This window comes from Cricetulus griseus, chromosome 2 (genome assembly GCF_003668045.3).
Source record: "Cricetulus griseus strain 17A/GY chromosome 2, alternate assembly CriGri-PICRH-1.0, whole genome shotgun sequence".
NCBI classification, from domain to species: Eukaryota; Metazoa; Chordata; class Mammalia; order Rodentia; family Cricetidae; genus Cricetulus; species Cricetulus griseus.
In genome coordinates this window covers 48,664,774-48,677,517 of record NC_048595.1, presented here as the reverse complement: position 1 = coordinate 48,677,517, position 12,744 = coordinate 48,664,774, and the positions used below count along the sequence as shown (strand labels likewise).

At 40.9% G+C, this 12,744-nt stretch overlaps 1 protein-coding gene across 1 annotated transcript in view; it reads left to right on the top strand.

Moving 5' to 3' along the window:
- Cachd1 (cache domain containing 1) overlaps positions 1–12,744 on the top strand; it is a 220,339-nt gene that overhangs the window by 182,710 nt on the left and 24,885 nt on the right. The window contains exons 12-16 of the mRNA XM_027400500.2: positions 465–582; positions 4,681–4,849; positions 10,289–10,431; positions 11,060–11,241; positions 12,384–12,494. Of these exons, the coding sequence (XP_027256301.1) occupies positions 465–582; positions 4,681–4,849; positions 10,289–10,431; positions 11,060–11,241; positions 12,384–12,494 (723 nt within the window). The remainder of the gene's footprint in view (positions 1–464; positions 583–4,680; positions 4,850–10,288; positions 10,432–11,059; positions 11,242–12,383; positions 12,495–12,744) is intronic.

Below are 12,744 nucleotides of genomic sequence, written 5' to 3'. Positions count from 1 at the left end.
ACCTAACTGAAATGTATTAGCAAAATAAAAGGTTAAGATGAGAACCAATAAGCAGCTCGCCCATGTAGATAGAGTCTGACAGCATGGTTTGTGCAGCACTCTCTTAAAAACAGATTGGATGTTTTCCAACTGTGATACGTTATTTTGGCAGATGGTAACCTATGGAGAAATGAGTCTTTGTGCTCATTGGTTGAAAATTAATAAGTGAGTGATTTGAGACAAGTCAGCCTCTGGAAAGAATTAGCACTGGGGGCGGGTAGAGGCAAAGGATGACTTTTAATGCAGAGTTGACATAGCACTTTTGCAAAATTGAAAATCTCACATCATGTCTTTCAAAAGTGATGAGTTTCAATGCTGTCCAGAAGCAGGGGGTGGCCATTGACTCGAAGCTTCTTCCTTGCCTTTAATTAAGTGCTTAATTTTTCTTTCTTGCCTGAGGCATTTGATTCTGTTTTTCCTCACAGCCTCCCTCTAGGCAGCCGGATTATCACAGTCCCTGTGAACTCATCTCTGTCTTGGCACATAAACAAGCTGAGGGAGACTGGAAAGGAGGCCTACAACGTGAGCTATGCCTGGAAGATGGTGAGTGGAAGGAATGGATTGGATGGACCTTGATGTCCAGTTCAATGCTCTTCTCACAATAACACTGGAGAACTTGGATCAGACTATGTGACTGGCCAGATTTAAAGTGACTGGGAGCAAAGACATTCCACAGATGGTTCATATTCTTTCCCCTTTCTTGTTTGTAAAACCAGTAATTGTTCGTGACAAAGAGGTCAAATCATATAAAAGGATATAAAGGAGAAATAATAGATCCAATCCTTCCTGCCCTTGTCCCATTGCCTATCCACAACCACGTCAATCCATTTCCAGAATTGTTTTCTACACATACAAGTCTCTGAATGTACACATGCATGAGGTGAATTTATGTAGATAGACCAAAGCTCTGTAAATGATTTGTTTCAGTTATATTTACTTACTTGTACATGTGTGGGCACATGGAGGCCAAAGGACAACTTGTAGGAGTTCTCTGTTTCTACCAGGACAGACCTCAGGGCATCATGGTTGGCAGTAAATGCCTCCACCTGCTGAGCTAGCTGCGGAGCTCTGTTTTTTTTAAACATAGATCATTCCCAGTAGCTGGTTTGATCTTATTTTTTTTTAATTGTTGTTGTTTCATAATTTAAACTCAGATTGTGGAAATTAGGAGTTGAAAGTAGAAGATATAGAAACATAAATGCCCTCTGAGATGCTTCATGGAAATGATGCCCTGGACTAGAGTTTGAGGTATTTATCCTCAGCACAAGCAAATTGGCAGTGTAGCCGTGGCCCATGGATGCTTTGTCCATCAAGTACCATTCAGACACTGGACCTCAGAATCATAGAGAAACAGATGACAACACTCTGTTTCTCTCCTTTACTTTCTCAACATGGCAAAACAATGTCATTACAAGGCCCGAGATTCTATAACCAAAAGAAGAATGGATATTCATTTTTATCCCCAAATTTTAATTACTGAACTTAAATATGTAGTGATGCTTGCTTGCTAGATGGAGGTATCCTATGCTCAGTCTGTTGTTCATTTGTTCCTTTAAGAGCTTCTCAATGGGCATTTAGTGCACGGAAGAGGGCTAGATAGAGTGATATACAGTTGGAGAGATGGCTCAGCAGGAGAGAGTAGGAACAGCTCTTGCAAAAACATCCCAGGTACAATTCCCAGCACTCACTCTAGGCAGCTTGCAATTGCTTGTAACTCATCTGCATGTACACACACACACAACACACACACACACACAGAGAGAGAGAGAGAGAGAGAGAGAGAGAGAGAGAGAGAGAGAGAGAGAGAGAGAGACAATCAATTTTTTTAAGAAACCTTTTAAAAATTATTTTATAATTTATTTTTATTTTATGTGCATTGCCATTTTGCCTGCATGTGTGTATGTGTAGGAGTATCAGTCTTGGAGTTACAGACAGTTGTGAGCTGCCATGTGGGTGCTGGGAATTGAATCCAGATCCTCTGGAAGAACAGCCAGTGCTCTTAATTGCTGAGCCATCTATCAGCATATGCCTTTAATTTCAGCCCTCAGGAAGCAGAGGCAGGTGGATCTCTGAGTTCAAGGCTAGCCTGGTCTGCAGAGTGAGTTCTAGAACAGCATCTGTGTGGCCTCTGGATGGTAAATAGAACTCGGTGTCAATGTTTTTGAAAAGAAGAGTTTCTCTTCTTCCCACATTGGTAAATTCTGAACTATGTAGGCAATCATGTCAGGGAGATGTACTGCCTTTCTCAGAGAGCTAAACTTTGTTAGAAGCCAAACATCTCAGGGCTTGGCATGAAATCCTAGGGAGATCTTTGGCTCCCAACAAAACTTGTTACCCAGGTCACTATCAAGTGAAAAACTAAAAAGGTAATGAGATTCAAGGCAAATCAATCTTGACTCATTACTCAGCAATAAGGGCAAATATTTTTAAACTATTGAGGGGTAGATATTTGCCTTTTCCCAAGATATAAAATGGATCTTTCTACAATTATAATCCAAAAAGAGTCAGCTGTTAAATCACTTAGCATCCACAGACATGGCCTACTGATAAATTCTTTTAACCACACTCATCTGAATATAACTTGAGATTAAATTAGCACTATGAAGAGATTGCTCTTTCTAGCTAGGTATTTTTCTCTTACTGAATAAATTAAGCTCTATAAAGTTATATTCTGGTTATTCCAATAGTGTTCCATTTTTTCGGTCATTGGAACTTGCAGCGTAAGAAAAACTTCAAGGACACTATGTAAGAATGAGCAGTGAGGAAAGAGTAGATGCCATTTAGAACATACCATCAGCTTTCTAATTCAGGGCATGAGGGAAGAGGATTAAATTGGCTAATCTAATTGAGTATGTTTGCCAGCAGTTCTTAAAAGCAATCCCAGGAAGATGTAAATTGCTTCTGTGTTTAAAGATTCTGAAGCCATTCTCACAGGCCCTAAGTTTAATTTAACTCTAACCTACCCGGTTTAAAATTTCTCCATCACTACATCATCTGCGCCACTTTTATAAGACCTTGGGTTTTTTAGTTCTAGCATAGCTGTCTTCACTCTCACATTGGTGGGGAAAGTGTGTGTTGTGCAAGAATGATGACCTGAGTTCGGATCACCAGCATCTGTATGAATCTAGGTCTGCATCTCTAATGCCAGCACTGTGGGGCAGAGACAGGAGGGCCCCCTAGATGCTTCATGGTAAGCTAGTTTAGTCAAATCAGCATGCTCCAAGGTCACTGAGAGATCCTGTCTCAAAAAATAGACTGAAGAAGGCATCCCAATGTCAACCTGTGATCTCCACATATGCCTCCAAGCACAGTCACACACATGAAGACCCCCCCCCCCCGACACACACACACAAAATAATAATAAAAATCAGGCTCTTTGCATTTTACAGTGTATCAGACTTACACAGTTATGTGCTGTTTAGTGACAGTCTTAGAAAAGCATCACTACATCATTGTGTTTGGATGTCATTGACTTACACAAACCTCTATGATACGAGTCAGTCAGCTGTCATCAAGCTGACTGTTTGATGCAATCAAAGCATAGGGTATGCAGACATATGTGGCTGATGCCACAATAACACAACACACTGTTTTTTTAGTACTTGTATTAGTAGAAATATATATCTAAACCAATGATTAAAGTTAGGGTAGCGTAACTACATGAAGTTTAACAGAATTCTTCCTTACCAATACTGCACTTGATTGTGCTACATATTTATGTGGCTGACAAACAGCACAGTAGGGCTACTTTACCCAGTGACACCATGAATCATGAGTTACATTGTGATCTTACCAGAGACAACAGGAATTTTACAGCTCCATTCTATTATTACGGGGCCGGTGGTAAGTCAGTGATTGGCTTATGATTCTTGGGAAGGTATTTTCCTCACTAAAGTTTGTTCAAACACCCATTTCTAAGAGAAAGCAGATCTGGAAGTCCATTGGGTTTATTTTGATAGACTGCTGCAGCACCTGTCTAACTTGGACAGAAATGTTGATCCAGCTAGACTGGGCAAGAGCATCATAGAATTTGTAATTTCTATGAATTTAAACAGTGATGGTGTTCATTTCGCACCTAGTAGAGACAGTGCTTGTTGGGGATGAAATAAATACGCTGGATTCTGTAATGACTGCCCCTGAGCCCTTCTTACTGAGGATTCCCAACTGATTAAGAATAGTCAACTCTCAGAACACTTCTACAAAAAGCAGTAACACTTTTTTTTTCCTCCTAAGTCTAGAGGATATACCTAGGGCAAACTAGCCAAGTACTCTCACTGAGCCACACCCCAGGCCCCACCTGTGCATTTTAAATGCATTTCAAGCTAAAATAAACACTGTGTACACATACTCACACACATGTGTGCACACACTTAAGAAGCATGAGATGGTCACAGTCCCCACGGGGGCTCTTCTTCTGTCTACTCATTAGCTGTAGGATGTTGTGTTACACACAAGCTCCTTCCCACCAGAAAGAAAAGCAGAAAATATCTTTGGTAAATCCTTATGTTGTTCATTCGAGTTCATCCAACACTGCATTAACACCTTCCCATAAGAAGACAAGACATCAGAACATAATGTATGCAAAGGAGCCTTCATTTTCTGTGTTAGGAATTCCTTGCTGATTTTTTTTTTTCTTTATAGGTACAGGACACTTCCTTCATTCTGTGTATTGTGGTGATACAACCAGAAATACCTGTCAAACAATTGAAAAACCTCAACACCGTGCCCAGTAGCAAGCTGCTGTACCACCGGCTAGATCTGCTGGGCCAACCCAGTGCTTGCCTCCACTTCAAGCAGCTGGCAACTCTAGGTAAAGCCTATGGGCTCCTCAGCTTCCTAATGATCTTACTCAAGGAGTGCATCATCAACATCTGTGTCATTCCTGCTCCCTGTTCAGCCCCAAATACTTCGTATTTGCAGTTCTAGAAAATGTTCCAGTAGTAATTAGGCTGGGGCAGGCAGATCACTATGGGCTGAAGGCCAGCACGAATTACATAGTGAGTTTTCAGACAACCTGGGTTAATTGAATGAGAATCTGTCTCAAGAAACAACTACTGCTACTACTACTACTACTAATACTACTAATACTACTACTACTACTAATAATACAAATAACAAAATATACTATGTGAGGCAGTTGTATTTCTTGCCTTGGTCAAGTTGCCTAGAAGAGACTGAGATGAGAATTTCTATTTTGATGATTTATACATAAGCTCTCAAAAGAGACCAGTGAAGAGAGGGAAGACAGTAGACAGAAAAGACAAAACGATGCTGATTCTAGATGATGCTCCAGCCTCTTCCATGTCAGGCTCAGAGTGTCCATGGTGGTCTCAAACTCACTTTCTTCATGCCTCCGCCTCCCAAGTGCTGGAATTATGGGTGTGTGCCACCATGTGCCTGATCAGTCTTTAGATTTTGATGGGTTTACATAAACTATTGATATTTAAAACCATTGTTTCTATCGTTGAATTAGTACCTTTTTTTTTTAATTTGTACCTTTTATATTTACTACTATTTCCTGCTAATATCTTGTTCTTTGTTCCTGTTGTGTCTTCTGGTTTTTTTTTATTATTTTTATAGTGTTTAGATTTTATTTCTGACACATAAAAACATTAAAAATTTTATGTGTTGATAAGTTCTATTTAGTATTTCATACACACCTGTACTTTGCATCGTGTGTAAATCAGGCTAAACATCCCTGTCTCCTGGGCCATCCATAATTCACTCATGGAAATTGCTTTCAAAATCTTTTCTTCCATCTATTTATTTTAAATGTACAGTGCATTATCTGTCATCAATCCACCATGTAATAGCTCCTCAGTGCTTCTTGCTCTAACTACAGCTTAGTACCCATTATATCAACCATTGCTTCCCACCCCACATTCACCAGGCTATGCTTACTACCGTTCTACTTTCAACTTCAGCTTTCTAGATCCCACCTGAGGGAGACCATGCCGTATTTTTCCTTCTATGCCTGGCTTATTTCATCTAACAGAATGACCTCCAGTTCCATGCAAGATTTCACTAGTTTATGGCTGAATACTCTTACATTATATTTCTGTACCATGTTTTCTTTATTCTTAGTTAACACTTGGGTTGTTTCCATTTCGGGCTACTATGTATAGTGCCACATTGAGCATGGGGTACCAAATGTCTCTTCATTCTTTTGGACATAGGAGTGGAATTGCTGAACACCATGGTAATTCTATTTTTAATTTCTTAAGGAGCCTTAGTAGTGTTTCGCACAGTGGCTTTCTGTACTAACTTATTCCCACCAATGGTATACAAGGCTTCTCTTTTTTCCACATCTTCATCAAAAAGCATTATGTTTTGTCTTTGTATAAGAGCCATTCTGGCTGAGGTCAAGTGATGCTGCATTGTGGTTTTGATCTGCATTTCCCTGATGATTAGAGCTACTGAATGGTCTACAGATACCTGTTGGCCAAGCTGATATTTGAGTCATACCTCCTTGGTTGGCCATGCTGACGTGTGTCAGATGCATAGGAGGCCTTTATAGCCTGTGTAGTCAGTACACTACAGGATGCCCACTGTTTAGATAAACAGCTGCCTTCTGATTCCCTGTTGAAAATATTTAGGATTCAAAAAAATTTATGTTCACCACAGTTAGCAAGCCAAGGAGAGGGACACCAGTTGGAAAGAGATCCAGGATAGAGTCTCTATCTCTGGGTTCCAAATGTGAGTGCTGGAATTTGAGTTTTTTCTTTAAATTCCTTTCTAGAAAATTCTTCCTGGATGTGAGATCAAAAGACCAGGCCAGGCTAAGTGATCTTTTCTGTGGCACATTTCAAAAATATCAACAATTTAGAGAAAGCCTGTGATGTTAATCAAAGAAGGCTGGATCTTTCATTTGTTTGTTTTGATTTGGGCTTTGCAGTTTATATTCTCTGTTTTATATGAAAGAAAGCATGATTTTTCACATTTTAATGAAATGCTTTACAGAAAAGCTAATGTAAGACTTTTAAGTTCTAGGACAACAAACTGCACACTGCTACAGCAGACATGATACACTGCCCTGAGATTTGGGGGGAGGGAGGGTAAAGTTCAAGTTACCTGCTGAGAAAGAAGCTCCAGCCCACATATTTAAATTTCATTTGCATACTTTGTCATAGCTACACTGTCCAATGTGTTAGCTATGAATACCTGTAGTTGTTGAGCACTTAACAGGGGGTTAGTCAGCATCAAGGTATTTGGGAGCCAGGTGGTGGTGGCATGCACCTTTAATTCCAGCACTCAGGAGGCAGAGGCAGGCAGATCTTTGTGAGTTCGAGGCCATCCTGGTCTACAGAGTGAGTTCCAGGACAGCCAAGGCTAGACAGAGAAACCCTATCTCAAAAAAAAAAAAAAGAAAGAAAGAAGGAAAGAAAGGAAAAGAAAAAAAGTATGGGAAGTGTGATATGCATGCTACATTCTTTTTATATTGGCTATATTATGATATTTTTTAATGTTTAGAATGTATTATCAGAATTTATTTAACTATTTCCTTTTGCTTTCCTGGCTATCAGAAAAAAATTATTACATTTACAGAGAGCATTGTATTAATATTACAACTGGACAGCATTACTCATGAGTATACTCAGACAGTGTGGCACTTACCAGCTCAAAGACAGTTTGAGTGGCTGATCCCAGGCCACAAAGGCAAACCTTGGGCCAATACCCATTGTCCCAGGGAGCCCTTTCATCCTTACCATCCCTGCTCACGTGGGTGGTAAGGATGCTGGGGCAATGCGGTAGGCTCAGCAGGGACAGTCTTGTTTCAGTTACAGTGAAAGCAACATAAGACCATTAAAATGCAACAAAAAGGGAATGGGAAACATGAGAATTGAGTGGTTTCTCTCTGACTTCACCAATGAAGATTTTGACACAAGGCATGAAATGTGTGTCAATTGTCACTTAGGTCTCAGTAGTAGATGTTACACACTTGCCTCACACACAGAGGTTGTGGTTTCCATCCCTAGAACTAAGAGCGAGGGAGTGTGATGGAAAGATATCTCTTGGTGTGAAAAAAGAGGAAGAAAATGTGTTTTAAATGTACATTCCTAAGGCAGTTTTGTTATGTACATGTATAAATGTACAACCTAGACACAAAGTTTATATCTCACATGGTGCTGTTTTCTCTCCTTTATGCCCCAGTTGTCTTACTGTGTCATCTTTTTCTGAAATGCCAGTCTGTCTCCATAAGAAAGGCTTACTCCTGGAAGCACCACTACTTTCCTTTACTCTGGCCCTCGTGCAACACTCCCAACTCTGAAATGTATTTGTCTTACATTGTTTTCTTCTAGATTCCTTCTGCCTGCTCTCTCTGATTGAACCCAAAGCTCTCTAAGCACAAGTATACATAACCCTCTTTCTCACACACACACACACACACACACACACACACACACACACACTCTTCTGGGGATGGACCACTGACTCTATGAACACAAGTCTACAGTATGTTGTGAGTCAACCTTTGCAAGCCTCTTCCTTGTATCTCTTTGATTATTTGAGATTAAGGCAATAACAATCTCCCAGGACACCCTATGAAGATATCCTGAGAAATAAGTCACATGGGAAGCAACAATTTCTGAGAATGACGTTCTACCGATTTCCAACTGAAAACCCTAGATGGAAACATGATCCTGGAGTAATATCTTTGGGGAAACATTGGAAATTTACATGATAGTGAGGAATGGAAGATTGAAAAAAAAAAAAAAGAACTCAGAAGACATCCTGGATTCAATGCTATAATAATAATAACTATTATTATTATTTATTATTATTAATATTATTATTATTACTTTGCAGTGCAAGTATTTACCAAACTAGAGGAGGAGGAGGCTATGCACTTAAACTGTTTCAAGTAGCTTCTTGGGGCACAAGGGGAAGAAATCAAATCTAATGTCCCCAACAGGTGGAGTCTTAATGAAATGACCTCTCTATCCCCCCAGAACAAACCCATTACATCCTTGAGGTGGGAGTAGAGTGACTATGTGACAAGCCTGTCCTGGCTCCTCAATGGAAATAGCTTTTCTCACCCTTACTGCCTCTCTGTGTAGTCTACATGACAGAATCATGCAACAGTCCAGGCCCTCTAAGAGACTCACTTCCTCTAGGCAGAAAGCTATTTCAACAATTTCATTTGCTGTTTGTTATTATGTGCCTTTTCTATCTGTTGACTCAGGGCCTGGCATATACAGGGCAAGAACTCTGTCTATATCCTCGGCCCAAAATTGCTTTAGTGTTGTTTTACCCACCATGTAAAAGCTCCCCAAGTTACAAGGAACCGACATCACCTGTGAGAGCTACCAAAAGAAGAAAAAAAATAACAAATTTCAATGAGATATGATGGTGTCGTCAAACATCATGTGCTTTATGTCACGTGCTAGTGTTTATGACACATTTTAAAATATGTGGTTTTCCAGTACTCAGGAAGCAAAGGGAAGTGAATCTCTGTAATTTTGAGGTTAGCCCGGTCTACAAAGAGAGTTCTGGGCCAGCCCGAAGAAAATAATAAAAATATGATGAGGTTGAACAATCAAAAGTTGCAAATAGAAATTTTTGTTTCATACTGTGACTCACTGCAGGGATTTTGCCTCAAATAGAAAACTAGTTTTCATGTTAGAAATAATGTTTAGAAATGTACACATGGGATACTCTCTATAAGCTTTGTTTACGGCACGCTTGCCTGCCACCTGTGACAATAATTTTTTCATTTGATTTTTGCATTGATGTCAGCACTCCATCTTTCTTCTTCCTGGATGATAAGACTGATCTGAATACTAATATTTAAATACTAATACTCATCGCCAATATGCACCTGCAAATGCCATTCAGCATCACTCCAGAGAGAGACAGTGGTATTTTCCCCATGTTGCAAATGCTTGCCCAATATCTCACAGCCAGAGTCTGTCCAGCCTGGCTCCATGTTTGTGCTACACCTTCTATCCCCACAAACACACAGCACGGATATCTAAGATACTTAGGATTTATGCGTCCAGCATCTGTGCCTCTTTGGGCACATCCCTCCTGCTTCACTCCTAGGACCATAAGCTCCCTGAAGGGAGAGAATGTGGCTTTTTTTTTTTCTTCCCTTTTTCTTTGCTCTCATTGTCAAGCTCTTTGTGTCCTTGTGGAAGACATTAAGCCACCGTAGCAGACATGTTGGCAGAGCCTGAGTGATGCTTTTGTTTGGGGCCCAGATGAAGTCTCTGTGTTCTGAGGCCTGCTTTGTTGGGGTTTCTTTCAGAAAGTCCAACCGTCATGCTGTCTGCCGGCAGCTTTTCTTCCCCCTATGAGCACCTCAGCCAGCCAGAGACCAAGCGCATGGTGGAGCATTACACGGCCTATCTCAGTGACAACACTCGCCTCATTGCTAACCCGGGACTCAAAGTAAGTACTGGCACGGGCTGCATCTCTGGGGCCCCTTTCCACAGGCCTAGGAGGGGTTGCTAGCCATGAACCTTTGAAGTATCAAACCCTGTTTGCATCTGGGCCTCTACAGCCAGGAGCCAAAAAGGCAGAGTGTGTGCCCTGGGGAGGCTAGTCAGCTGTGACCCTTTTGATGGATTAAGGAGCCCAGTGAGTCACATGAAAAATCTACATCAGGTCTCATATGCACTGGGGCTTTCCACATAGGGGGTGTGATTAAGAGACTGGAGAACACTTCCCACTCCATTTTTCCCATGGAAAAGAAGCATTCTGCTGTCTGTTGAGATAAATATGATATTCAAGCACCAAGGAGGCTGTATGCTTTTAATGATTCACCACAGGAATTTTCTTAAACTAAGACATAGCTAGCTAGGTGAACAACTAACTAGTCACACCTCCCCTGACTGTATTCTGTGAACTTTTGTTTTCACCAAGTTTGGCTGTGTCCATCTGCTGTGGAATGGTTTTCAAGAAGTAATTGGGCTTGGCTTCTCTGCAAGAGAACCTTGGGGAGCCCTGCCAGCAGCCCACACTCTTTTCATGTGAGTTTTTTAAAAGGGGGCCTGCAATGTCTTCCTTTGTTTCTTAGTTCTCTGTCAGAAATGAAGTAATGGCGACCAGCCACGTCACAGATGAATGGATGACACAGATGGAAATGAGCAGCCTGAACACATACATTGTCCGCCGTTACATAGCAACACCCAATGGCGTCCTCAGAATTTATCCTGGTTCCCTCATGGACAAAGCATTTGATCCTACTAGGAGACAGTGGTGAGTCTGGGGCGACTTCAGTTTCCAGTTACTCCTAGGCCTGGGAGACATGATAAGTACAGGCAGTAAAGCCATTTTGGGCAATCACGGGAGAAGACACTTTCAAGAGGAATAAAATTATTTTCAGTATGTTTTCTTAATAATGATAGGTGTGTGGATTATTTTTCCTGACTGTTATGCTTTTATATCTCTATTGGAATTTTGAGAATGGAATGGTTTACATTTGTCCATTCTGACTGCTAAGGTCTTGCTTGATTTTATACCTTATGACTGGAGAGTTGTCTTAAGTGAAACACTTCATTTACTCCATATAATTATGGCATCATGTGTGACCTATGGAAAGTGAAAATATGTAAATTCAGGAATATTTGTTTACTTCTGAACTTTATTTTCACAGCAGGGCTAGCCAGGCCCTATAGCATGAGCCAAGAGCAAAATCACTTATCCTGTGTTAGGTAGCAACCAACTCACTCAGGAGTCGGCTCTTCATGCCTACTCCCCACCCATAGTAATCTTGGATGATTTCTTCATGTTTATTTGTTTCTCTTCCTCCATTGGTCCTTTTCTATATTCCCCTCTGAATCATCTGAACTACAGATCTCAGTAAAAGCTCAGAGTCGAGTACATATTGGAACTGGGAATCTGTTTCCAAACTCTTTGTATTGTTGGTGCTATCGTCAGACAGAAGAGATGAGAATCTGGGCTGGGTCTGCAACTCAGTGGTAGAGCACTTGCCTAGCATGGATAAGCCATGAGTTCAAAACCCCAGATCCAAAAAAGAAGTAAGGAGGTAGAGAGGTAGCTAGCTCAGTGGCTAAGAGCACTTGTTCTTGTAGAAGACCCAGGTTCAATGCCCAGTCCCACATGGTAGCTTATAAATATCTGTAACTCCAGTTCCAGGGGATCCAGCACCTTCTTCTGGCCTCTGCAGGCACCAAGCATTTACATGGCACACGCATATAATAAGCAGGCAAAACACACATAAAATCTTTTTTCAAAATTTAAGCAAGATTAATTTTGAGTTTTAACATGATACCAGCACAGTTTATAGTAAGTACTTTAGAGCTACAAACTCACTGTTCTTGAAACTTACAGAGTCGTTTATGCCTAAAATCACATGTTTTCTCTTGGGTCTCTGTTAGGTATCTTCATGCAGTAGCTAATCCAGGGCTGATTTCTTTGACTGGTCCTTACCTAGACGTTGGAGGAGCTGGCTATGTTGTGACTATCAGTCACACAATTCATTCATCCAGGTAATTATTTTAATGAACTTTTAGTCACGTAACATCTTTTAGATTACATTTATTAACATATCTAATGTGCGTTTGCATGCATGCATGCCTGCACAGGACATAGGTGGAGGCCAGTAGACAACTTGTAGGAAGGGACTGGTTCTCTTTGACCATGGGGGTCCCAGGGATCAGGTCATCAGGTTTGGTGGCAATCACCTTTGCCCACTGAACCATCCCACCAACCTCTTCAGGCCCATACATACATATGTAG